This window comes from Talpa occidentalis, unplaced genomic scaffold, assembly GCF_014898055.3.
Source record: "Talpa occidentalis isolate TD23 unplaced genomic scaffold, MPIMG_talOcc4v2.1 talOcc4.2, whole genome shotgun sequence".
NCBI lineage: Eukaryota > Metazoa > Chordata > Mammalia > Eulipotyphla > Talpidae > Talpa > Talpa occidentalis.
The window spans coordinates 131011095-131034417 of record NW_023602073.1 but is presented as its reverse complement, the minus strand read 5'-3'; the positions used below and the strand labels follow the sequence as shown (position 1 = coordinate 131034417).

General features: G+C 39.4%; 1 protein-coding gene across 2 annotated transcripts in view; it reads right to left on the bottom strand.

Moving 5' to 3' along the window:
- Positions 1-321: 321 nt before the first annotated feature.
- Positions 322-23323, bottom strand: part of PDE7B (phosphodiesterase 7B) — a 296461-nt gene continuing 273459 nt past the window's right edge. For both annotated transcript variants that reach the window (XM_054697858.1, XM_054697859.1), the window contains 5 exons: positions 16781-16872; positions 13860-14004; positions 11602-11698; positions 9345-9425; positions 322-5303 (listed from right to left, as the gene is read on the bottom strand). In XM_054697858.1, the coding sequence (XP_054553833.1) occupies positions 5068-5303; positions 9345-9425; positions 11602-11698; positions 13860-14004; positions 16781-16872 (651 nt within the window). In that variant the 3' untranslated portion in view covers positions 322-5067. The remainder of the gene's footprint in view (positions 5304-9344; positions 9426-11601; positions 11699-13859; positions 14005-16780; positions 16873-23323) is intronic.

Genomic DNA, 23323 nt, shown 5'->3' with positions numbered 1-23323 from the left:
GTGAAAACCTGGCAAACCTTGCAGGGCCTGACACAGAGACCCAGAGGCATGTCTTTTAGCACTTTGGTGGCACGGATGCAAGGGAGATAAATGACTCATTTTGTTTTTAGGAACTGTTTCCTTCATAGACCTTTCTAAGCAAAATGCAAAGAAAAGAGACCTTATCTTTTACTGTAGAATACAGAGGTCTAAACAGAAAAGTGGGCTGTCACTGAAGGAGAGGTTTCATTTGAGCAATGGATTGAGGGACAATCTTTTTAACCACCCTTGCAAATAAATAAGTTCATAAATTAACCAGTCTGTTAAAAAATGTAAAACATTTTGACTTCTTAATGTAAAATCACCAGTATCTTCAGCATGCCACATACTTCCCCCATATATTTTCTCCTTTTGTGAAAGAGTATTTGCCGGACTCTAATTTAAGAGAAGAGAATTTGTATTTCTTGAAGGCTTACCATGTACCACATGTACTTGAAAGTGTTCTTAGTGCTTTTTGTATGCAATCTTTTTTAATTGCCACAACAATACTACAAAAGATATTATTGTCTAGAAATAATCTCAGAGAGCTTCAGTGATTTCCCTAAAGTCACAGAATAAGTTAGATTGGGACCCACTTCTGTCTCCAAAACTTATGTTTTCTATGAAGTTGACTTTAGGAGAAAACATTGGCTGTGTTTGGAACCACACAGATGTTCTCCCAAATTCCCCTAGAGATGATCACTGCTAACAACCATTCCTGACACACATTTGAATGTTCCTGGAGGGTCTGGGTCTTCTCTTACCCCAATAGTTAGCATAACCTCTGTTACATAAATCTTCAATCAATAATTGTTGAGTTGAAATGTCCTACTGCTCACACGGGCTTGGCCTACTTGAGAATGTTTTAGCTAAGTTTCCAGCTACATTCAAAAGTCCTATCTGGACTATGGTGGACTGGGGTGGAGGTCCATGGTGCCTTGGTGGTGGGCGTGGTGTGGTAACAAGCATGTGAAGAGGTGTGATCCTATACCCCTGAATCATACACAGTGCTGTAACCAATTTAGCCCAAGTAATATATAAAAAAGTCATGTATGAGCTTGACTTGGAACACCACTGGGGTCAGACTTATGATATAGCATGTTCCTAATTGAAAAAATGGCTTTGCACTCTGACCTGGGGAGGCGTATTAAGGAATCAGTGAGATTTTGAATACAAGTCTCAGTGAAATGGATATGGGGGGGGCATATAAAGACACAAGGATGTTTCTGGGAACTATGGGTATTGTTTTATTCTCCACTATTTCTAGATATATCTAAACCCACAGTCATCTTGTCTGAGTGATTCTCTTTTTCCTTGTGGTCTCCAGTCCTGAAATTCAAGATGATACTTTTCACAAGTAATTCTTGAATTGAAGCTGCTGTTTTAGCAATCTGAAACATTGTACCTGATTATCATTCATATGTGAGTTTTACAAATGTGGATGGGAAAAATACCAGGACTTGGGAAATGCAGAGCTGAATGGTGAGAGAGAGAAAATTCCTTTTCCCTAATTTGGAACTAACTGCCAAGGGATGCCTTCAAGGACACGGCTAGTCTTCAGCCCCAAGTAGAGTGCAGTCACATCTGCAACTGTGCCTTTTCCCTGAACGGTGTCTCTCCCGAGCCAGGGGTTGTTTTGGTTAAGTCTGATGGGTTGGGTGGCAACATGTTACGTGGTGAGAATCAGGATAGTTTCATATTGCAATGTTTTAAAGAAATTATCTTTATTTTTAATTGTTCATCTAGACATGCCAATGGATATTTAGGCCACATTTTGAGCAAAACTCACAAGGTGTTTTTTCTCAAACCTCACATGTGTACACAAAACAACACAATTTTAAGGGTTTGCTGAAAAGAATAAAGCATAAGAAATACAGGAAAGTACAAGCTCATAACCAAGTTCCAATCAGTAAGCAAATGTGATTCAACATGAGAGAAGGTTACAAAGCAGGCCTGTGTTTTGCAGGAAGCACTATCTGAAGATAGGATGGCAGAACACCTCCCGGGCCCAGAAGCCATAAGCAGGTACAACAGCGGCAGTTTTACTCAGCCCAGCAGGGAGTTATGGGGAGATCAGGGTTTTATGAATAAGGTTCTGACTGGATGCTTTTAAAAGGAAAAGCAGACTTTGCCTATCAGGCCTGGCAGTGATATATAGTCTCTCTTAATTTGACCTTAACTTTACTTTTTGCTTACTAAAAATAGCCCTTGATTCCTTTCTTTCAAGCAATGTGAGAATTAAACTTGGTAAGTCAACTATTGATGGTCTGTGGATGCTCCAACAACTTGTCTTAAGACTTCTTAAGACTGGACTTCTACTGACAGATTGTGAGAGCAACTGGAAGCAAGAATAATGTTTTCACATTTCTTTTTTTGCCCAAAAATGAGGAACTCAGGACATCTCCAGATGATTGAAAGAAGGAGCCAAATGCATCTACTTTAGGCATCATGTCTCATCTGACTTCATACTAGTAGCTGTTTTATAGACTTCAAAGTCAGTTAATCAATGGTTTTCTCTGTGAGCTCTTTGTCTTGGAAACATGGAACTACTTAAAAATGCTCTCAATATTACTTACTCAAGTTATTATATAAATATAATTTATATAAACAAAGTTTGTTTCTTAAACTCAAGGTAGAGATCCCATTAGCTAAAATAGTATCTTTCTTATCTCTACTATATTGTCCTCAATAATTGTTTTCTTTAATGTGATCTCATGTATATGAAAAATAGACTACTCAGAAGCCCTCTCTCTGTATCACCAAACCCGAAGTAAGAGAAGTTTGGAAGCAAGAATACATTCAAAATATTCTCTTTTGGGGCCTTTCCAGGCTGAAAGTTTTAGAGAATTAAAGCAGTACAGAAATGTGTCAGTACATAGCTATTACAGAAAAAAAAGTGAGTGTTAAGTTTTCACAACTTTCCTTCTTACCCATCTCAACAATTTCAACTTATCATCTACCCATTTCATGAGCTTTTCACACTTTCTCTAACGCCATCTGAAATCTCTTCTACTTTAACAAAAACACAACCAACTCCCCCAAATTTTCCCTAAACCTTAACTCTGCAAACCTCAGTCTCTCTACAGGAACTTGTTACAACCCAGTTAAATTTTTAACATTTCATTTGCACGTTGGAAGAAAAAAAAAAAAAACAGTTGCATGTAAGAAATGGGAGCGGGTTGTCATTCTATCAGCTTATGAGACGATTTGGTGGTGGCAGCAACGAGCAGATTGCCATTCTCCCACTGAGATGTTGCTTACGCTAAAAAGAAAGGAATTTCACCAATTTTCACCTAACATTAGTTATACTAGAACTTCTAAAGAAAAAGGTCAAAGCAGAGAGGTTAATCCACTAGAGAGGAATGCTGTAACAGATTGATATTACTGCCAAGTGTCTGCAGAAAAAAACGGCAAGCAAATTCCAAAGTGACTCTGCTAGCAAGAGCCATACTTAACCACAACGACCTGACAGGAAGGTAAAGTGTGCCAGATAATGCAAATATTTTCTTTACCTAAATAAAGTTAACTTCAGCTAAACAGTTGGGTAATTGAACATGAAATTAAGGAAAAAGAAAAGTCCAGTTACTATTAACACCAAAGAAATGCACGCCAACCATAAACCAAAGGTGCTTTGGTACTGTAGCCATAACAGACAAAAGTGTGAGAGGGGCCAGAGAATTTCCTGACGATTAGATGACAGGGTCGTAGAGAGTTTGCGAGACCTGTTATGTCTCCCTTGAGGTTGACACACCACTGTGTTCCATGACAAGAGTCACATAAACACAAGCTTATCAGCTGGCTTGTTAAACAGTGTGCAACGTCGCTGCGTTGAAAACGACTTGAGGCTTGCTGCAGCGGGCTCATTAATCTGAGGAAACGATGCTTGGTGCCATAGATTAAACACTATGGTCTCAAGCGGAATGCATGTGAAGTTTCCAAAACATTTCCTCAAAGACTTTATTCAGTTTTGGTGTGTGACCTTAGCTGGAAAGCATAAAGATGGACATGGGAAGGCGGTTCAGAAAGACATCTGTGAGGATTTAAGTTGGGCGGCTTTCAGAAGATGAAAGATGTGTAAAGTTAAGGCCTTTCTGCAAACAATAGTATATTAATAAACTCTATACCATATTTACAAATGCATCCTCTTGTATTAAATCTAACAGTATTCTGTTCACAGTGCCATTGTTTATACAGGTAGCAATCCCATAATACTCATGTATTTTGGCATGGGAATCAGTAGCGCTTGGTATTTACAGAAAATGTACATGTGTGAATATAAACATGTCACTGAATCTGAGTTATTTGATAAAAGACAGATTGGCCAATGGTGCAGAAGAATGGAGTACACAGCACCTTCCCCTCAGACTGGATTTCTTAAATTGAGAAGATGCCAAATCTCTGACCCAAAGTGGCATAAAATCAGTAACAAAACAATGAACCCCTTGTTCAAGTTTGGGTACATTGAGTCATCTTAGTCCAAAATTTTAGATCCAATGTCTAGTGCATAAAATATAAAAGTTAAAAAGATTTATTATTATTTTATAATAATAATTATTATTAAAATAGAAGGTACTTTCTCTCACGCTCTTATTTGTGCCCTGGCTCTTAAGACCAGTATCCTTGGAGTCCCAAACGTGCTGGTGTTTTTGTCGTGCAGATCAGCGGTCAGGTGGTGAACGCTAACATGCTCTGGACTTAGGAACTGCTGCCTGTCACAGTGGGACCCAGGGTCCACGGGGGTCACAGCAGAAGCACCTCTTTCTTACTCCCCAGTCTTCTCCTTGAGGGGCAAACATGCCCTGAAAATCAGCTCCCACATTACTGGAGTTGCTCATCTCGGCAGCTAATGCTGAGGCGACGAATGGCTTCTGTACACTGGAAAAGGGAATGGAAGGCAGGGAAGTAGGAGGAGGGTGGCATTCCAAGGAGCCCCAGGACAAAACCCAGAGTGCTGGCTGGGTTTTTGGGCAGGAACCTCCTCAGAAGGCCTCTGCTGAATGAGGTTCTCATTCTCTCCGCATGCAGAGCATGGGGTAGGCTCGGCTGGCTCTATGGGGCTTCGCCTTCGGTCGCGGCCTGCTCTTCCCTCTCAGTCCCTTGGCCTGTGTGGTCCGGGCTGCCACTGCCACCGCCACCACCACTGCTTTTGTGCTGCTTGGGCAACAGGCTCTTCCACTGGGCTTTATTGTGTGCGAGATGGCTGAGCATGCTCTCAGACAGGGCACTGTTTCCCGTGAAACGGGCCCATTCCCGGAAGAGAGGCTCCACGATGTATGTCATGAAACCTAGAACAGGCAAAATCAAGCTCATCAACATGAAGGTAGTAAACCTACTTCTGCCTCCCTCCCAAACAGGACTGTCTGTCATGTACCTGGCTTTGGAATGTGAAGGAAGAACATAAAATATGTCACCTGGGGCTTGTTACTTAACCTTTTTTTACCTCAGTCTCCTTATTTGTCAAAGGGAGATAAGAAGGGTGTCGAGCCCATAAGTTTTTATGACAATGAAATGACTTCGCACATGGGAAATTCTTATAAATCTCCGGTGACACAGTAGCAGGCTGTAAGTATGGGCGATTATTATTTGCAAAGGGAGAAAGACATATATACACAATAGTATAAAGAATAGTCTATGCTGCAACAAAGGAGGTGGATGGGGGACAGGGTAAGAGTAAATGGTGTCCAGGAGGTTCACAATCTTAACTCAGACTATCTGAAAAATTCATGCATTTACCCTGTCGGATATTTCTTTCCAGATTATCATTTCATACATTTGTCTTACTTTTAGTTATATTAAACAACTAAGTATAGGTAAATAAAGAATCATTTATACTGAATACATATTTTACCTGCAAGAAAAGTCCTGCTTTAGTGGCAAGATTTGATGTTAGACTTTTTTGTTTCCATATCTATTCTCTTAATTTAGACTTGCTGCTTTCTCACCATTAACAGGCATTCTCTATTAAAGATGATTTGTAAAAGCAGTAACTTTCAGAATGATTATTTCAGAATGAAATAATCACAAACTTGGACATATTTAGGTTTTAATGTATTTCCTTGAAATGTAGGTGTGTGGAGAGAAAAAGGCAAATGTTTTTCAGCATAACAAAATCCAACCACTAACCCAGTATGTTTATAGGCATGTGAATTATAAGGCTTGATTTGATTTGATTACTTGGCCTGTGAGAATGCTACAGAGATGGGAAAAAGCAGCAGCAATGCAAAATGTTACTCTACATTTCTGCATTATCTCATTTTATGTGAAATATGATTTAAATATGAGAATATTATGAGATCATTTTAGGTAACTGGAACCTGAGGGGAAAGTTAAGCCAGTGACTTTATGTCTGCATTTTGATAAGGTTACATGGAGAGCCAGCAAGTAAGCATTTCATCCTTGAATTTTCTTCACTTCCTTCACAATCTCCCTATCTAATTTCTAATATCTTTTGTTTTGAGAGAGATTAGATATTAGATAGCTTAAAGATAGTTTGCAAATTTTTATTATTTTAAAACTTGTGTGAATATTATCAAGTTTACTGTAAGTATAAAAAAAGGTACAAATCCAATGATAAAAAATCAACTCATTTTCTTCCTGAAATTAGCCTGGAATTATTCATCTGTATTTCTACTTGTCAGGCATAAAGGCCTGTTATAGACAGGAGCACGGCCATCTTAAAGTCTGAATAGACACTGTGAGGCAGTTTTTCAGATGAAGGCAGGCTCCTGCATGGTCAGATTTGGGAATCTGTTCCATTGGTGGCTAATGCATTATGCCAGCCTCCACTTCAACTCAAGTCAAGTAGAATCTGGCTTTATTGGGATGCTGCTTTCCTGGATGGGTGGGCTTGGGAGAATGTGGCTTTAGAAAAAGCAAGGATTGAAGGAAAGCCTCTTTCTCCTCATCTTTCTATATATCTTACCAACTAGAGTTACGTTCAATGTACCATCTTCTTTTTAAAAGGCAGAAATTGACATAGAGAGGGCAGGAAATGGGCTGTGGAGAGAGAGGATTTTAAGTCCCAGTTCCACTTGGGTAAATATGAATCATTTAAATAGAAAATCAGATCCAAGCCTGAGACAGCTTTCACGAAAATCTCATTGTGGATCGGGACAGAAAAAAAGAGGGGATATTTTCAGTCCCAGGGGAATCAGGACAGAAGAAACCTGTGTTAGGTTGGGCTTGGGACGTCCTTCTCTGGGAGGCTGAAGCCCGCAGATTCCATACCATTCTTTATCTATTTGGGTTTCCCAGTCTAGCCTAATCTACCCCTGAACCTATAAAACTGGGAAGAAATAAAGCAGAGACGAAGATTTATGTACTAAGGCTTGTTTTATAATCACCTTTTTCTCTTTATTATTGGTGTTGGTGTAGCATCCATGGGATTTTCCTGCTCACTCAATCCCCATCCCATTTTAAAAACAGGTATCTATGGTAACCACATTTTCCTGAACTAAAAATCAGGACATATGATCTGACAAAATAAATGTGTTCTCATGACAACAGGACAGAATCTCTAAAATCAAGTCTGTCTTGCAAACCCAGGTTGAGTGCTTAATGATGTGAATGCTTTCCTTTGGGAGTTCAAACTGTCTTTAACAGGTGCCTGGTAAATTTCTTTCCAGCCAGAGTTTGAAAAACTGAGTCCCAGGATTAGGGACTCTGCAGTACCTCCCACAAGGAAAGCAATCTATTAGGAGGCAACAGGCTGCAGAGGCTGAGGCTGCATTTCTGTCTATGTTGTTCCCCTCTCCCCCTCGTACTCCCCAATAATTCTGTAGCTTTATTGTCCTAGATTCTTCCTAGCTTCTATTTTTTATAGTCCCATCCCCACTCCCCCCTTCTTTTTCTTGGTGGAAGAATCAGTTTAATTGTAAGAAACAACATAACAATATTAAGGGAAATTTGGAATAAAATGTGTATAACCAAAAATATCATAATTCCAACATATCTATTTAAATATTTGTATATTCTTATGTCCCTGGGATGGAGGACTTTATGCTCCTTTGTGGGACTATAAATTAAATTCAAACTTCAGTGATTATAAACATATCATTTTAATCCCTCTGGTTTTCTTAATTTTCACCTTATCTTTTCACCTTATCTTTTCCTCCCAACATCAAGACATTAAGCCTTGAGTCTTGCAGAGGTCCACAGCACTGGGACTGCATTAGCCTATCTTAGTTCAGTGGAAACCAGTGAACCAATGAACTGGTGCATGTCAGGGCCATACTGTATAAAGAAAAGTGTTAAAATTCTGATTTAATAGGAAGCAGTTGTAAGGAAAATAAAGTATTCCTTTAACTATATCTGGAACTGTGGTGTGTTTTAAGGAGTGATAGAAACCCTTATTATTTTTTTTAAAGATTTATTTATTTATGCATACAAGAGCTGGGGTACAGGCCAGAGATGCGGGGGTGAGAGGATCCACCAGAGACAGAATGGGGAACAGAACAGGCAGACCGACTGAAATACACTGCTGAGGGGAGCAGCGGGCAAGACAGGAGAGTTCTGCCTTGCCATGTGGGTTGCTCTCTGGCCGGCTGGGGATCGAACTCGTGCTGCAGAGGCTGTGGACTGCTGCATAGTGTGGTGCTTAATCCCTTTTGCCACCAGGGAGGCCCAGAAATCTTTATTAGATCAAAAATATTTCCTCCAGTAAAATGCATACAATTTCCACAGCCTGATTTGCTTAATTATCTTATGCAAAACTTTATTAAAGTAATCATTATTTTGGATGTGTTACCATTACACTTTAGAGTTTACTGTAATTGACACTTGGGAGGGTTGTCCTAAGAGAATGAGACTCAAGAATTTTTAAGTGGAAAGAAGAGAAGCATGACCCCAGGTCACAAGGGATTAGTCTCTCTTCCAGAGCAAGGGACTGGCCATCCTGTCCTTGGGATTTTGTATTGGGCATGAAAGGTAGTCACCTAATTGGAATGCTCCCCAAAACCAACTCTGCTGACTTTCCATCCTTTAAGTCCTAAGGAGAGTGTAAACTAATTTTCTCTTCAGCAGTGAATAGTTGACCCTTGTTACTTTCCTTCTACTCTATTTGGTTTTGATTCAGTTCTGAACTGCAAAGTTAATAAAAGTCGCTTAAGGCTCTATAACAGAGCCTTTCCCCTATTTTTCTCAATTGGTAATTACCTTGTAGATTAGTCCTGATTAGAGTTGCTATTTGGATTCAGTCATTCAAAGGGGCATTGATTAAACCTCCAGTCTGCATCTCTCTAAAGCTGTGTGGAGACCTTTCTTTCTTTGTGACTCTTGGTAGAAGTGCTAAAGCTATTTGTTTGGAATTAAAATTGAATTTGACTTACCAATTTGTATACTAGGGATTGAATCTTTCTGTTGATTACAAAGAGGACTGATTTCCAGTTCAAATTTCTGTTCAAGGTCACCTACAAAGAAAGAAGAAGAACTACATTGATAATCTAGAACGTTAAAAAATGACTGTTGATAGCTTTAATGATCTAGCTGAAAGAAGTTATTCTGGGAATTGATGTTCTCTGCACTGTTATCATAAGAAACCCAATAGTGCCACCTTGCTCTGAAAGCTTCTGCAAAAATAAAAAAAATTAGAGTCAAGATCATATATAATAGGCTCATTGTAAATAGATGTGCTCTGGGACTAGAATAAACTTTTGAACAAGCTCTGTAAAAATAAGGATACAACTAATGGGCCATTTCCTAACATGGAATAGAAGTTCTGGTTTAAAGTTACATGTTAAGAGAGCAGAATTTATGCCTTTCCCCTCCTTTTATTCTGTCTGACCCTAGTCTTGTTTCACTTGAGCAACCAGCAATAATAAGTAGGTAGAAAATGCAGGAGTGGACCAGAAGATGTTGAGTTGAAGAACATGGCAGTCAACGGCTACAAAATTGTTGAGAAATAAGGATCTAATATTTTTCATTCTGACTTCTTAAAATTTTACCTAATGTAGCTGAAGTTTATGAAAAATATAAAGGTTAGAATTATATTTCTTTTTAATGCCTTTGTCAGCTAGAAGACTAAAGGAGAAATCCATCATACAAAGTTTTGTCAAAATACTTTATCAATTGTTTCTGAGGGTAAAACATTGTAGTAATTTTTACATGGGTAAAGTCTGGTTAATTAGTAGGGTAGAGATTCTAGACTTTTGCCTGCTGTGCTGTTTCAATATTTTCCATATTGTGCAGAAAAGAAAGTATCTTATCTAAAACCTCATTATTCCAATTTTATCATATTTCCTTTTGCTTCTCTCACAATGGATATTTCATATCATGGGCCACTAGAATTTATCTTTTGATTTCTAACAATTTATACCCAATTGAAGTGAATTCTGTTGTAGGAGATACATGAGCACTTTTATCTGAGTTAAAGGGATTGTGGCAGAGCCTCCAGCCCCCATATGAAGTTAATTAGTTCTGCTTTGTCTCCTGTCTTTGGAACCATCACGATGTCATTGACACATCATTCGATGCAGGTTTTTCCAAAAGGCTCACTGCTGCTATTTGACCTCCCCATGGAGTTGGTCTTGAGGCTTTATCTGTTCTCAGACTCTCAGACCTGATCTTGTTACCAACTCAGGGCAGTTATACCTGAACAAATATCCTGAGTGCTGAAACTGGCCTTGAGAAACAAGCCTGGTGACCCACCCAAGGTCAAGATCCCGCTGCTAATCATTGCTTTATTTCTGAATGAGATTAATCTTCTAAAAATTATACCCTCACTTGGGGTCATTTGTATTTTCACTGAATATTTGAGAGAATGAACTCATTTTTTGACCAGCCGTGCTCTTTCCAAAAAATGAATAGAAAACACATAAATAAGAAAATTTCAGTATTAACTTCACTGAAAAAAAAGCAAAGGGAGAGAATACAAAAGAAGTCTAAGTCCTTCTGTCAGAGTGGAAAACATTGACCCCAAGTGGCTTTTAGCCTTTAGGCGGTACTCAGTTCATTAAAATGAAGGTCAAAGTAAAAACCAAACTGTCCTTCACATTCTTATATCCACAGTGGAAAGTTACTAATAAAAACTATATCTATACTTATGTCTATATATTTCCACTTTCACTCATTTTTATTGTACCTCATTACTATCAGTTTCTGTCGTAAATCAATGTTATTATTATTTTTAAAAAGATTTATTTATTTATACAAGAACTGGGGTATAGCCCAGAGTCACAGGAGGGTGAGAGGATTCACCAGAGACAGAGCCGGGAACAGAACAGGCAGACTGACTGAAGCACACTGCTAAGGGGAGCAGCGGGGGAGACAGGAGAGGTCTGCCATGCCATGTGGGTATCTCCCTGGCCAGCCGGGACTTGAACCCATGCTGCAGAGGCTGCAGACAGCTTCACAGCGCTGTGCTCAACTTGCTGCACCACTGGGGAGACCTTAATCAATGTTATTTTTAAAAAAATATTTCCATAAAAAGATTGGATGGTTTGCAGGAGAGTTAAAGAGAAAGGTTAGGATAAAAGAGTTGATGAAAGAACAAATGCCATGAAAGATTAGCCATTTCCTGTTTTATAAGGATAAATGCCTAAGAGGAGCAGGGACAGTGGAGACACAAGATGTTGGATCACTACTAACCTTGCCTGTAGAATTCTTCACAGACCCTTTCACTCCATTGCTTGCTCATCTCCCAGATTCTACAAGGATTGCAAATGTCAGCACACTTCAAGGCAATCTGAGAAATGACAGGACCAGGAGAGATGGTTAGTGCATGGCCCTTCACCAGCAGATGCACTCCAAGTTCGGTCTGCTTCATGGTATCAGGTTTCATATTTACAGAGAGTGCTCTTGATGTGACTCTTCAGGAAACAGCACCCACCATGACCACCGCCACATACACTTTCTCTCAGGACTCCTGCTTTGTAACAGTGAGAAGGAGGGGACAGACACGGTCCAATGTCGTAGAGCCTCCTGGAGAAGACTTAGAGTTGACTGTCAAGGAAATCCACTACCCGGTTCTCCTGCTGCCCCTCTACTTGTGGGCAGAGAGGACCCAGACATGCTCAGGTGAGATCATTTGGAACTTATAGTGCTTACATTGACTAACTCCATACCTCACTTAAATAATGTGTGGTTACATTTATGTGTGTCTGTGTGTGTTGTCAGTAAAGACTGCCAGCCAGAGAGCTAGGCCATGTAAAACCCAGTAGTGTTTTGTTTGCAGAAGTAAATCAAGGCATCGTGGCTTGACTCACAGTGGTCTGGTTCTGGGATGCCAGTTTTTGTCAGTGATGCTGACATGGGAGGTGACTTTTAATTCCTTGAGAAGTAGATTCTCCCTCTTAATCACTGGCTAAAATGCCCTCCAGAAAAATTTGTTTGTTTTGATCCAGTTCCTTGGGATCACAGAACTGCTAGAGTGCTGATGTCTGGGAGATCCTGGATTATATTAAATGACAATTTTTTTTTTTTCTGCCTAATGGAGAGCCCATGCATGTTGGAGTAGGTAAGAGTAGAAGTCCCCTCTGGGTCCTCTCCACTAAAGACTCATTTGTGTTAGCATGTACACCTTTTGGAAGGCAAGAGTTTAGGCCAAATCTTTTAGCTTGAGTCACTAAAATAAGATGCGTGGTTGAACTTTGTGGCACTCAAGACCTAGAAGATTAAATTGAGATGGAAGAAAGAGGAAAGTAGGTTCTACAGCTGGGAGGAGGCCACTACCCAGCAAGGCTCAAGCACTTTAGACAGCCACCACAGGTGGCATGAAGGCCTGGAACAAAAGGAACTCTGCAGTGCAATCTCTTATGGCAGCTCCATCTCCCTGGTTAAAGCTGTTCTATCTAGATGAATCAGGGGTGCTCCTACTCAGTCTTTTTGACAAAAGGAAAAAAAGAAGATGAGAAAATGGAAGATAAAGAGAAAGGCTTTGGTTTGGATACCAGGGCAGGTGTCTACTTCCCAGGTGTGTTCTTTCTTTCTTTCTCTCTCTCTCTCTCTCTCTCTCTCTCTTTCTTTTTCTTTTAAAGATTTATTTATTTATGCATACAAGAACTGGGGTACAGGCCAGAGGTACGGGGGGACAGTGAGAGACAGAGTGGGGGACAGGCAGATTGACTGAAATACACTGCTGAGGGGAGCAGCAGGTGTCAGGAGAGGTCTGCTGCACCATGTGGGTAGCTCCCTGGCTGGAGATTGAACTCATGCTGCAGAGGCTGCAGATAGCTTCATAGTTTGCGTCTTAAACCCTTGCGCCACCAGGGAGGCCCTGCTCCTTCTTTCTTATGTCACAAATGGCTTCTTGCCATGGAAACATGCAAAGGGTTGGGTTTCGTATGATTTAATTCAACTTAAAATGATTTATTTATTGCTGCCTAAAAATGGCACGGCCGTGTAAACATGTTTGAGTCTCAGATGAAAAAAATGAGTTTAGGTAGTAAGAAGAAGTAAAGCAGGATTTGATTACATAGGTTTTAGGTAAAGGAAGGGTACTTATTTTAAAATTTTTGCTTGTACTGTAGTGAACACAATATACTTTTGTGTTATACAAAGCCTTTCTAAACTGCACAGGTATTACAGGGGTCAATTTTACATCAATCCCCAAAATGTGGTAGATTCTTACTGCATGCAATTGGCAAGAAGCACTACTTTGTGGTAAAACAGTTACCAAATAGGGAAAAATGAGATATTATCAACTTACTGACACGAAACCAGATTTTGCTTGCTAGGAAACCACTTAAAAGTTTCATGTATCTGAAAACTTTCTCAATAAAGTAGGTCACTGCTCTAACTTACACTAGAGGAGACACTCCCCAAAAGTACTAAATGTGCTAAAATGATTGATCATGTACCTCAGAGTTTTTATCCAGGCAGGATAATGACCTGCTTTTGTTGTTTACCTGAAGCATGAAGTGCCTGTCGTGTGCATCCTCCAGTCTTAAATCTTTATTGTGGAGGTGAGCTTTCAATCTGGTCAAAAATTCATTCTGTCTGTTGATATCTGTTGCCAAGATCAAGGAGCCCAGCTGCTGTTCAATATCCTGTCTGCATCCACAAGAATGAAAGAGAAAACACATACACAAAGCAAGTCCCTTTGAGGAGGGTGACTAATTCTGTCATCATCAGGTGGTTTACAAAATCATTTCTGCCTTTGATCCTGTTTATTACACAAAGTCCCCATCTCCCACAGCCCAAGAGTGACTTTCACCTCCCATCACTGCTGTCTTTAAACAGGTATGCCAAGAACTGTAGAGAGTGATTGAAATCTTGGGTGAACCAAGTTGCAGATGTTTGTACATTCCATGGTTCCTAGGGCTGGATAAACTGAAAGTCAACTAGAAATGCATGGTTTGAGGAGGACATAATCACAGGATCAGAGGAGTTTGGGTCATGCTTGTATAGAGTTCAAACCAGCTCAAACACTAATATTTGCATGGGGGGAGGAAAGGGTTTAATAATAGTAATAATAGTGAAGCCAATGATAGTGACTGGGTAGTACGGAATGGAAAGTTCCATGAAACAAAAACAGATAGGTTGGAAAGAGATATTGGAAATTAAAAAAGAATAATGGGTGATTAAGGAAGTGTTATAAGCCAATGGGCGAGATATATACTAGTTATCAAACGGTGTAGCAAAAGTTGGAATATTTTGGAAAAATAAAGCAAATCAGAGCTTTACCTCACCTATAGAAAGTAATCAATAGAAAGAAAGATCCACAATTAATTTTAAAATTCACCATTAAAAATAAAATAAAGTAGCATGCAAAAAACATAGATTGAAAGTTTAATGGATAAAATATAAGCATCTTGTGATGACTTCCCAGGTCAAGAATATTGCCTGCCAGTACTTCTCAAGGCCTACCATTGTATCTCCCATCACCCCCTCTTTTCCCAACCCCCAAAGTAACCACTCTTTGCATCTTTGTTTTAATAATTTTTTCATGATGTGCAAAAATGTTTACTGTCTGTGCATGCAAGTCTAAATGATATGGCTCGACATGTACTAACTTGTGACTTGTTTCATTGTATATTTGAATGTCATCCATGTTAGGTGAGCTGTAGTTGATTCACTTTTGTTATTATGTTGGAGGAATATACTATATTGTAGGAATACACTTAATGTATTGATCTGTTCTATTTTTAATGGTCACTTGAATTGTTTCTCGTTTTTTACTACTTATGGGGAAAAAAAGCCACATTAAGCACCCTCATGTACTTCTTTTTACATTAAGTCCAAAAGTTCCTCTGAGGTCTATATCCAGGAATAAAATCACTGGATTCAGACAATATGTTCAAATTTCCTAGATATTGCCAATCATTTCCAAAATAATTGCATAAATTTATGTTCAAGAAGTAATAGAGGAGATTCACATTGGTCTAATTCCTTCTTTACATTTTGTCATTCTGATGGGTATGTCATGGAACTTGTGGTTTTAAACTTTTCTGTATTTTCTTTAGTTAACATATATTAATTTTAAAATCAAAAAATGATTTTAAAGCATTTCCAGAGACTGGAAGGAATGATGATGATAATGATAACTTTTACTAGAAATGCCTTTCACATGTATTATTGCATAACAATTATTGTTTAGCAAAAGCAATTTATAACACTGCATCCCACAAAAACACAAACAAAATATGGTATTTATTTTTGGCTTCATAGAATGAGTAGGAGTCTCTTAGGAAATGAATACTAATTGAACAACAAGCAGGTTTACAGACACAAGTCTCACCCCATTCTCTGCTCCATTTTTCCTTTGGATTTGTTCTTTTCTATCCTCACCATTTGCCTCCTCTTATCTTTCGCTTAATGTCCTGCTCTAGTTGTTAGTACTTTTTGCATTTAATTCTATCTTTGAAGCTTACTATTTTAGTAAAAAACACTAGTTTTATTACATGCATGAGGATAGATTTTATTTAGTTCTACAGGATAAAAAGTTAGCACAACTGATATTCATCCTGTAAATTCCACACCCTACTGGGGGCTGGGATACAGCATGAGACAGGCTTGGAGGGCCAGGAAGAAAGTTAGGAGCTTAGAGCAACTGTAGCCTGCCCCATGGAGAGACACTTGCCTTTGGCCCTCGTATGTCCTTTGCTGAGAAGGCTCCAGCATTCTCTTTACTACCTGAGTTCTGGGCATTTTAATTAAACATTATGAAATTGGTGGCGGCCTTGGGAGATGGTATAGAAACTAGCCCGGGATCATGTGGAAAGTGAGACAGTGGCCCTGGATTTAGTGGGACTTGGTTTAAATACCCACACTAACAAACACTGCACCAGGAAACTGGCATTTCCCCTTAAGTTTAAGGTGTAAGAGACGTAGTTAAATTAATAGAGAAAAATTGCTGGGACCAATTCAAGTTACTTAACAAAAACATTTTGGAAAAGAATTTCTGAGTTGGACTTTTGTAAAACAGACTTTAGCGAATTAGTCTTTAGTTTGAGAACTTCTGTGTTCCTTCTTGATAAATATTTATTATTTGGATCTACACAGGAGGACAATTTTGCTAACATAAAAGACAGGTTTTTGGCAAAGCCGAGTGCTAATGCTGAGGAGTGTGAAAGCTGAGAGCTGTGCATGATCCCTCTTCCTGACGTGAGGTCGTGCACGATCCATGGCCCTTCCAAAGCTCACGAGAGATGCTGGTTTCTGGGTTGCTGTAACTGACACCAAATCTCCTCTGAGAGACAACCCAGCACAGGCAGGAAGCACAGCCGGCTGGCTCCCCACTTGAACCGGGGGTCTCAAATGTGCCCTGGGGAAAGCCGCTTATCTCTGATGTGTGGACATCAGTTTGTTTCATCGCTGCACCACTTACGTCATTTCCTTTGGCAAGTGAGCAAGAAGCCTTGATTCTCGAAGCATGCCAATTGTAGATCGCCAGTGGTGATTCTCCAGCACAGACATATTCTAGAAAGAAAGAAAAATACAGCTATAAGTGAGAGAAGCCAGATATTGATCTTTCACTGTGAACGCAGCTCCACTGAGGCCTGTTTGTATCTGAAGACACGGGCAGACCAGAAAAAGAGATACAAAATGAAATAACCTCAAGGTCTGTTCTCAAGATGATAATAGTGGCAGGATAGTGGCAGAGCCCTCGCTGCTCCTTTACTGAAGTGTAGAAGGCCCGTCTGTTTTCAGTGTCATTCACTGCTGTTTTTGGCCCTGTTGTCCTTGGTCAGGCAACATCCAATGTAGAGGATAGTAAAGTAGGTAAACAGGTAGTAATGGACACCATATTGTGTGCACAACATAACCCAAGATTATACCACTCACCTGATTACCTCACAATTTCTGGCTGATGTCCCGGCACTACCCAGGTGAAAACCTCCCATGGCTGAAGCACCTGGGCCCCTGGTGACATACTCGGATCACTGAGTCCCAGTCAATCCAGTTTTGATTGGTGGGTCTGTGGTGGTTAATTCTTACGCACAGTTACATTTGAGAACCACTGACCACTGCCACAGAAAAGCAGATCTTTCTGTCAGTAAGCTTTGTGACTAGTATTTTGGCAGCTGGCCCACTAGGTCTGAGTTTGAATCTACAATTGCTTCCTTGCTCAATTAGACTGATATTTCTTCCTGTCTTGGAGTCTCTACTCTGTTCAACCTTTCCTTTCACCAGATGATGCTTATCTGAACATTTAACCATTTAAACAATGAATATTTATTACAATCCATTGTGATTTTTTTTTTCTAGTTGACAAACATTTTCCTTAGCGCTGACATCATATACATAGACTAGAATCCCTTTAGCCCCAGGAAATCTTTTTCCCTTATATTTTTATTTGGTTATTTATTCATTCTCCATTTTGTTTGGGGAGGAGTTATGTATACTTACAAAAAATATACAGGAGGATGGCTTACAATCAAAGGTGGGAAATTGTATGATTCTATTTTTTTTAAAGATTTATTTATGCATACAAGAACTGGGGTACAGGCCAGAAGTGTGGGGGGGTGGTGAGAGGATTCACCAGAGACAGAGTGGGGAAAAGAACAGGCAGACTGATGAAATACAATGCTGAGGGGAGCAGTGGGCAAGCCAGGAGAGGTCTGCTGTACCATATGGGTAGCTCCCTGGCCGGGGATCGAACTCATGCTGCAGTGGCTGCGGATAGCTTCATAGGTTGCATCTTAACCCCTTGCGCCACCAGAGAGGCCCTATGATTCTATTTTTATATGAGGTATTTGGAGTAGTCAAATTCATGAAGACAAAAAGAATGCTGGTTTGTAGGAGCTAGGGAACTAGGGAGTTATTGTTTTAATAGGTCCAGAATTTTTAGTAGGTCCAGAATCTTGCAAAATGAACTTCTAAAAATGGTGAAGATAATAAATTTTACATTGTGTGTATTCAGCCACATTTTAAAAAAATGAGTGAAAAGAAGCAAGGAAAGTAATATGAAGACTAAATGGATCCAGGAGTGAAACCTAAAATGATTCCATCATTATGCTCCCCTACTTTTTCAGCAAGCGAGAAAAGAGAATCCCTACGAGTGACTCAGTCCAGGCTTCACTGAGAAAAGACAAGTTGGAGAAAAAGCTTCTAAAACCAGACAATGTTTTTTTTCCCCATGATTTAGTAAATGAGTCTCATACAGATCCACTGCACAGCCTGTTACATTGCTCTGCATTTCTCTCCTTGCCAAGGAGTTATTATTCTTTATTTACCACTTGACCATGTTTGAACTAGTGATGAGATTTTGTTACTTTTATCAACTGGTCTTTTATCTCCTTTTGGCCATGAGCCACACACAACAAAGGAGACTGTTTATTAGAAATACCATGCTAGACTTATTTGTTTTGGTTATAAAGATTTATGAGAGCAGAGAGTGATAGGTTAATGTGATGTAACAGATGTTCTATCCTGCGATGACATTTAATTCGGTCATTCATGAATGTTCACTTGCAAGACTAATTTAAGTAGATGTGAACATGAGTGTCCGCACGTGAGTTTTTCAAGGGGCCGGAAAACTATGACAGAACCTAATGATAAATGACACCATATCCCTGTTGAGTGGAACAAAAGTGCCTGGAAGATTGCCTTCTGCAATGTTATTTATGCCAGCCTGACTTAACATCTTCATTAATAATCTTCCTGAAGACAAAATAAAGGGGTATGGGAGAAATTTGCTTGTAAAACCATATTTGGAAATGAGCACCAGGAAAATGGAAGGAAATTAAATGGACTTGGAAGCTGGCACACAATTCAAGACAACAGAGCACATGATTACAAGCATGACCTTTCATGGAGCAGTCAGTATAATAAAAGTGTTTTGGCCACAACTGTGTTGGAAGTAGGTGTACTCCAGTGCATACCAGAGAATAAAAAGGGAAGGCAGCATAGGGAAGGGAGACTGACATTTATGAAGCACCTACTCTGTGCCAGGCACTTCACATGATCTCATTTAAGCCTCACGTAACTCCCTGCTATTTTTATCATTAACTCATAGATAAGAAAATCTCAGGTTTCTGTGACAGCTGGTGAGTGGCTGGGAAAGTCTTAAACTGAGATCTGCCAGGTGTCAAGACCTAAGCTTTTCAAACACCCCTTGCTGCCTTCCAAGAATTTCCTCTGTGCAGTTGCTTTGCAGCACTCAGAACCTAATATTTATAAACGGATGAATGCCTGCAGTTATATTCAATTTTCCAAAACTCACCTATAGTTGCTTCTTTAAAAGTCTAGGATTGATTGTTTTCATTAGAGGTTACTTTCTAACCACACTGGAATCTTTTCATTGGCCTCTAGGGGGCCTCCTTGGTGGTGTTGGGGTTAAGTCTCAGTGCTGTCATTGCTGGGGCCTGAATTTGAACCCCCGCCAGGGAGCTAACCCACATATGGGGGAGCAGACCTCTCCTGTCTCACACACTGCTCTACTTAGCAGTGTATTTCAGTAGATCTGCCTGTTCAGCTCCCCTCTCTCTCTGGTGAATCCTCTCATCCCCCCCTCACTTCTGGCCTACACCCCAGCTATTCTCTGCATAAGTAAATAAATCTTAAAAAAAAAAAATCATTGGCCTCTAAACTGGGTTTCACTGAGAAAAATCCAGTAGTTTGAATATGTTGGGAGTTGAATAGATTTAGGGTGTCTTACTGGGAGAATTCATCCTTCATCCACTTTCAGCCCTCAGATCCAATTAGCCTGGAAAAAATTGTATGACATCTCAGAAGATAGTAAATGCATGGAAAGAAGGAAAAGTAGAGAAGAATAGAGGGAATTTCAGGGGACTGATAAGAGAGTCAGGGAAATAGCTAAGATTTGAACAAAGACTTGAAAGTTGGAGGGCCAGTCATGCTGCTCTCTGGTGGGAAAGTTTTTCCAAAGGAAACAGTTGGAGTAAAGGCTGCAAAAGGGGAGCAAACAGACATGAGGTCAATGTACAGTGAGAGTGTGGAAATATTAGGACAAGAAGTTCGAGAGGCAAAGATGCCAGATCACGTATGACTTTCTGGTCATTATTAGGATTTTGGTTTTTATTCTGAAGGAAATAATCATTGTAAAGTCTTGGGAGGGATGAAATTTTATGACTTAAATTTAAATAATATCACTTAAGCTGCTTTGCTGAAAGTAGACTTTGCTCTGCTGGGAATAATTCTCTACAATAAAAATTAGGGCTAAGGGTAGTAGCAGGTAGGGTAGGGATGAGTGGGGGGAGGGGACAGGCAACCATTTAGATAGGAGATAACAGAGGCTTGGTCTAGGGAGCTGGAGGGGATGAGAGTGGTGCTTTCTGGATCTGCAAACATGAGTCTGAAGTTTCTGCCCTGAGGAGCTGTTAGGATGGTGCCCATTACCTGAGATGGGGATACTACAGGAGAGCAGGTCCAGAGGAGCTCAGTGTTGGGCAGGTGGAGTTTGAGATATCTAGTAGTCAGAGGGACATCATAGTGATATATTAAATAACCGTAGTAGTAACCAGCAACAAAAGGAAAATAGAATAGTTGCACAAGTATTGTAGAGATTCATGGGTTAGATTATAGAGACAATGTTACATAAATGGGAAAATCAAGCTGATTCATCATTTTGATGGTCTTGGGGTTAAGATTGAGTACCAGGTATGGCAGACACTCCTGCTTGCTTATTCCCTAAATCTGTTTTCTTTCCCTCCTTATTCTCAGAAACTCAGTTTTTTGATGGTCTGATGACTATGAAGAATAAATACAATATTTTCTGTATTGTATTTAAAACTAGGTGGATCATTTGGCTGAATTTTGACCCATTTAAATAACAACAGAGTTGTGTAGGATTTTGAGGAAAGCTGTTTAAAGGAAACTGGGAAAAAGTCTCTTTTTCCATTCTTCTTTCTCATTTTCTTAAATGCAGCAGAAATGGCTTGAGCTCCAGCAGCAATTCTGGGCAATCAAGACAAGTGTCATACTCTAGTGATGGTAGATTGTAGAACTAAACTAGATGGATCTTGGGTCTTTCATCATTGATTCTGTGCAGTTGCCTTGCCTCCAAATTTCTTTTTTCTTTTAAACAAGTTTGTTTTATTTATTTGTTTGTTTTTGTTTATACATGCACTGGGTACAGTCAGAAGCGCGGGAGGGTGAGAGAACTCACCAGAGCCAGAGCGGGGAGCAGAGCAGGCAGAAGGACCGAAGTACACTGCTGAGGGGAGCAGCGGGCGGCAGGAGAGGTCTGCGCGCCATGTGGGACCCTCCTCCGGTGGCCGGGGAGCAGCCGGGGATCGAACCGTCGCCGCGGAGGCTGCAGGCAGCTTCGCAACCCAGCACTCAACCGAGGCGCCACCGGGGAGGCCCGCCTCCAAATTTCTTTAATGAAGGATAGAAATAAACTTTTATCCTTATTTAAGTTACTAATGTACCAAACTATTCAAAATTGGTCTATTGTCTTCTAGATCATCCTGAAAGAGCTAATGATAAGGCCTTTTCAAAGTGTGTTGAGCTATAATAATGCTTGATCTTTGCATAAGTATGGTAGAGAATTAAAAAATTTTATAAAATTATACAATTTTATAAAATTAAATTTTAATAATTTATCAAATTTTTATAAATATATAGTTCATAAATTTTATTTTACACATTTTATAATTTAAATTGATTAATGATTTTCACAATTTATTAAAAAGGATGAGAAGAAATCACCTGAATAAAATCAGAAACACACACACAGATGCACATTTATTTCTGAGATAAACTTGCTATCTGCTAGGAAAGGCTTCCCTGGCTCTCCAAACAGAGCTGACATCTCCCCTTCTAGATTCCCTGCTGCAGCCCAAGCTTCTAGTCTAGCATCTTGTAGTAACTTTGTTCACTGATCTGGCCCCCACTTATCAGTGATCTTCACATATTTTTTTCATTTATTTTTGAAAAAATGTTTGAAAAACTATGTTTCTCACTTTCCAGAATTGCTATCTAAAATAAAAAAATAAATGGGAACAAAAAATGTGTTATCCTGCATATTTGTGAATATTTATATTTTAATATAAAATCATTATTTCACTATTTTAAATTCAATTTATCTAAGGGACTCTATCTCTGCTTATTCATCACTCATTAGCATTTGAGATGAATTTTTTTCCCTCTAGAATTTATATTTCCAATCTTTCTCCCATTGAATTTATTATAAAATTCTTTTATTGTCCTAATATTTTTTCTGCAACAAAAATCAGTATGCAAATTGAAATTTTAATTCAATAAATTTTCCTAATATTAGGCTCAAAGTAGTAAATATTTTTTTCTGCTTGAGTATACAATGCAACTGCTGTAGTAACTAATTGATGAAAATACAGGTATATTGCAGATTTGTAAAAAATAATGTACTTAAGTATAAAAATTCATTGACAATGCATCTATTTATGAGATGGATGGGAGACTACCTTTAAGATTTTTAACTGTTCCTTTGTTTGCTATTTAGTCATATTGGAAGTATTATGCAATACAGCTCGGCATGGGTGTAGAAACAGGGTGATTACGAAAGAGGAGTAGAAAATAAGTGGTTTAACTGCCCTGCAAGCACATTCCAGGCAGGTCAGTTGAAGGACCTGAAAATGGATTCTGTTAGCACTATTCATGCCTGTGTGCCCCTCGGAGAGTCTTCGTGTGTCCCCGCGGGCACACATACCTAGTTTGAAAACCACTGCCATACATGATTGCTATTGAGAGTGGGGAGCATATCTTATTCATCTTTGTGCCCCAGTTTGTGGCACAGAGCCACTTGAATAAGTAAATATTTGTTGAATGGATACTGAGTAATTAATTTCTGAAACTCAAAAGTTCAGTAGCTATAAAAGCTTAAATAACAGTTAAAAGAAAAAGAGTCTTGTCTGAACTTTCGGTCAATATCTGATAGAAGCCAGACAGGCTCTTCTGTGGTGAAATGCTTAGACTTGGGCAAAAG